At 46.5% G+C, this 3,756-nt stretch overlaps 1 protein-coding gene across 1 annotated transcript; it reads left to right on the top strand.

The window, feature by feature from the left end:
• The first annotated feature begins 2,078 nt into the window (after nucleotides 1-2,078).
• LOC142072304 (olfactory receptor 5J3-like) lies at nucleotides 2,079-3,059 on the top strand. Its single transcript, XM_075128995.1, has one exon. It carries the CDS (start codon nucleotides 2,115-2,117, stop codon nucleotides 3,057-3,059), a length of 945 nt encoding a protein of 314 aa, XP_074985096.1. The 5' UTR covers nucleotides 2,079-2,114.
• Nucleotides 3,060-3,756: the final 697 nt, after the last annotated feature.

Genomic DNA, 3,756 nt, shown 5'->3' with positions numbered 1-3,756 from the left:
AGTGTAGACATGGACTTAGTGTTTTCAGTGTCCAACTGAGACCAGGAGTAGAACTGCTGGGACTGTCATGAGAAAGTGGGTGTTTGCCACCCACTTTTTGCTCATTGCCAGCCCAGTGTTATAGACTCCAGATGTTTGCTGTGCACAGAAAAGTTTGGATGCCTAAACAAAACAGACATACATTCTGAGAGCCAGAGCCTGGCCTAGCTCTACGGGGGTCATTCACACACAAGGAGGAGCAGGACCCCACAGACTTGACCCTACGTAGGGGACACGATGGGGAAAGTGGGGGCTGCACAGCAGACACACAGGTGGGTGGAAAGTTGGCAGAGCATTGCCTCTTCCCCTCTGTCTCAGTGAGCCCACATAGGTGAGGGTAACGATTGGCTCCAGCACCTGAGTCACAATTCAATCCCTGACCTCCTCCTGGGGTGGTGTAGTTAAGCACTGCCCCATACACAGAGCAGGTGATCAAAGCACAGTGTAGCCCTGAACCTCTAGATAATTCCCAATCTCTTGAGCCATCCAATCTGCCCAACCTGCACAACACCTAGCATTGAAAAGTCTCCATATTCCATCCCCAGTGCTTTGAATCACTCAGTCTCAGCGATCTAGGGACACACTGGGACCTATTACCGACATGCATCACAACGGCCTAGCATGGTGTTATACAAATCACTTCTCCACAAATACACTTGGCCCCAGCAACAAGAAGATAGCTGAAGCTCCTTCGTCTGTCTGACGGTCTGAGCTTGGAGAGACTTAAGGTCCCAACAGACTGTAAGGGAATATAAATCAGCCCCCTGCCCTTCCTCCAGATGGGAATCTCTTGGACCCATCACATAAATGATTCATCCTTATGCAGGTAGGTTTGCTTTGTCTGGGTGTAGCACTGCGGGAGGGAGGGGGAAGAGTAAAAACCTATTGCGAGCAGCAAGAAAAATCTCACGATCCCTGGAAAGTCGGTTTGAAGGTATAATTTTGACCTAAAACTTCCTAACTGATCTGAGAGCTACTTATGTAGGCAACGACCCCTTCAGCTGAAGCTGCTACATCCAGAATCTAAGGAGCAGCCCTGGGTGCAGACCCAGCCAGCAGTAAACAGCAGGTGAATCGTTGTGTCGCTAGGCTGTAGCCTGGGCTTGGGCTGTGTCTGGGGAGAGGGATGGTGCTGCAGGTAACAGCAGAATGTTTTTGATTCATTTCCTGTGCTGTAGTTATTAACTGTCCGCCCAAACTCTGAGTCCTTTCTCCTCTCGCCCCATTGTATGAGGCCACCTTGTAAGATCCCAATGGGTAGTGTATACATCCCAGTTCATCGTCTGAGCTTTACAGGTTCGGCAACTCCCCTGCACTGGGTAGAGGTTAATAATGCCTATGAGATTTCCAGGAGGAGGCACCAGAATTGACGCCAAGGATCATTCACACCAAAGTTACAGTGTTAGCCCTAGCAACACAATACCTGCAGTGTAAGGGTCACAGAAATAATCTTCCAAAGGAGTTATTCTGAAATAAAAAGGTGAACTATTTCAATTTTGACATTTTTGAAATAATGTGTTTCAAGGTTTTGTTTTGAAATGAAGTTTTGTTTCCAAATATCTGTTAGATTTAACTTGAAAAAAAAGGGAGAAGAGGGTAAAAACCTGACAACGAAATGATTTATTTTGTGGGAGAAGGGAACAAGTTGCTGTTATTTGGGGATTTTTCAGGTCAGCCACTGAACCAAAAAACAAAACAACCTCCCCCCCACCCCCCACAAAAAATAAAAAAAAAAACCAACAACCACCCAGCTCTAATGCAAACTCTCTAGATTTCTGCTGTGGGGGGAAAAGGTTTTCCAACTGAGCCAACAGTGAACTTCACCCTCTGGCAATTAAGTTAGCACTATGCTACAGTTCTTTGCCAATAGTTGCTCTTTGCAGACTGTCCACATCAAAAGAGAAAGAATGAGATATGCACACATGGGTAAAAATATTCTTACTTTCAGCAAACAAGGGTCTCAAATGGACTAAAATGCTGTCATTGGTCGTACGGAATTCCAGGTCCTCACACTGTTTTTTATTTCTACAGAAATTCCCTCTGTGCATGTCTCTCCTCAAAGCCTGTGTGAAGCAATGGCCCAGGGAAATGACACTACCGTGACTGAATTCATCCTTGCAGGATTCACTGACCATCCAGAACTGCAGGTTGCCCTCTTCCTCATATTTCTGGTGATCTATGTTCTCACCTTGCTGGGGAATTTTGGGATGATTGCCCTAATCTGGACGGACTCCCGATTTCACACCCCCATGTATCTCTTGCTCAGCAACTTGTCACTCGTTGACCTTGGTTACTCCTCATCCATCGCCCCCAGGGTGCTGGTGAGCCTCTCAAGGGAGAGTAAGGCCATTTCCTATGCTGGATGTGCTGCACAGCTGTACTTTTTTGCTACCTTTGCCACCACTGAGTTTTTCCTCCTTGCGGTGATGGCCTATGACCGTTATGTGGCCATCTGTAATCCACTGCTCTATAGGCTCATCATATCCAAGAGGTCCTGCATCTGGCTCTTGGCTAGCTCCTACATGGCTGGGGTTGCAAATGCAACCGTGTTTACCAGCTGCACCTTTCAGCTGTCCTTCTGTGGGCCCAATGTAATCGATCATTACTTTTGTGATGTCCTTCCGCTCATGCGGCTCTCCTGCACCGACACTCGCACCAATGAAATGCTGCTTTCTCTCTTTGCTGGTTCCATACAACTGACAACCATGCTGATCATCCTCTTCTCATATCTGTATGTTACTGCTGCCATACTGAGGATCCGCTCCTCCGAGGGCAGGCACAAAGCCTTCTCCACCTGCACCTCCCACCTGACAGCCGTAGCTATATTCTATGGGACAACGTGCTTTACCTACTTACAACCCAGTTCCACCTCCTCACTGGAGCAGGACCAGGTGATCTCTGTGTTCTACACAATGGTGATCCCCATGCTGAACCCCCTGATCTACAGCCTGAGGAACAAGGAGGTGAAGGACGCCCTGGGGAGAATGTTAGAGAGAAAAAAGTTCTCTCAGCAGCTTTGATGAATAATTTTATCATGTTTTGAACTAAAGTGACAATGTTCTTTCCATTTCCTTCCACTCTATGCAATTTTATAATGAAAATAAAAACTCTAATGTGTTCAAGTTTTAAGAATAATGTTTTAGAGGTGGCATTGTCCAACAGATAAGACACTCAGGAGATCTGGTGTGACAGATATTGCAACCCCATGCAGAATCTTTGGGACCATTATATTAACTTGCATTGTATGAATGATTTATGTATGACTATGTTCTACTCCGGGGAGGGGGTGGGTTCCTGCAGCTCCTTCCAGAACTAAAACCTGAGGGGGTGGGTGGGGGTGTGTGTGATTAAGGCAAGTCCCTGAGACTAAACTCCAGAGAAATTCCAAGGGGAGTGGGATTCTGTCTCATTCAGGACCCTTGACCCTTGCAACAAGGACACCTGCTTTTAGGTTTTCCAGTTCCTCAGCTGTCACCTCTCTTGGGTGGAGATGTACACCTCTCACCCTCTTGATTGGGTTTTTTTGAGGCTCCACACTTCCCTACCTACACTGTGAATTCCCCAGTAAGCCAGACTGTCTAAGCCAACCTGCTATACTTTTCTCCTTAGATAGACAATGGCGTTATAAGTTACCACGCCACTCTTTCTAAGCAAACAAATTTACTCTCAAGGGGAAAGCGTTACAGAGAAAACTTTAAAAGCAATAAAAGATCCTAC

Source organism: Caretta caretta, chromosome 6 (genome assembly GCF_965140235.1).
Source record: "Caretta caretta isolate rCarCar2 chromosome 6, rCarCar1.hap1, whole genome shotgun sequence".
Lineage (NCBI taxonomy): Eukaryota > Metazoa > Chordata > Testudines > Cheloniidae > Caretta > Caretta caretta.
Note: the sequence above shows the minus strand (reverse complement) of the source record. Positions and strands in the feature narration are given on the sequence as shown.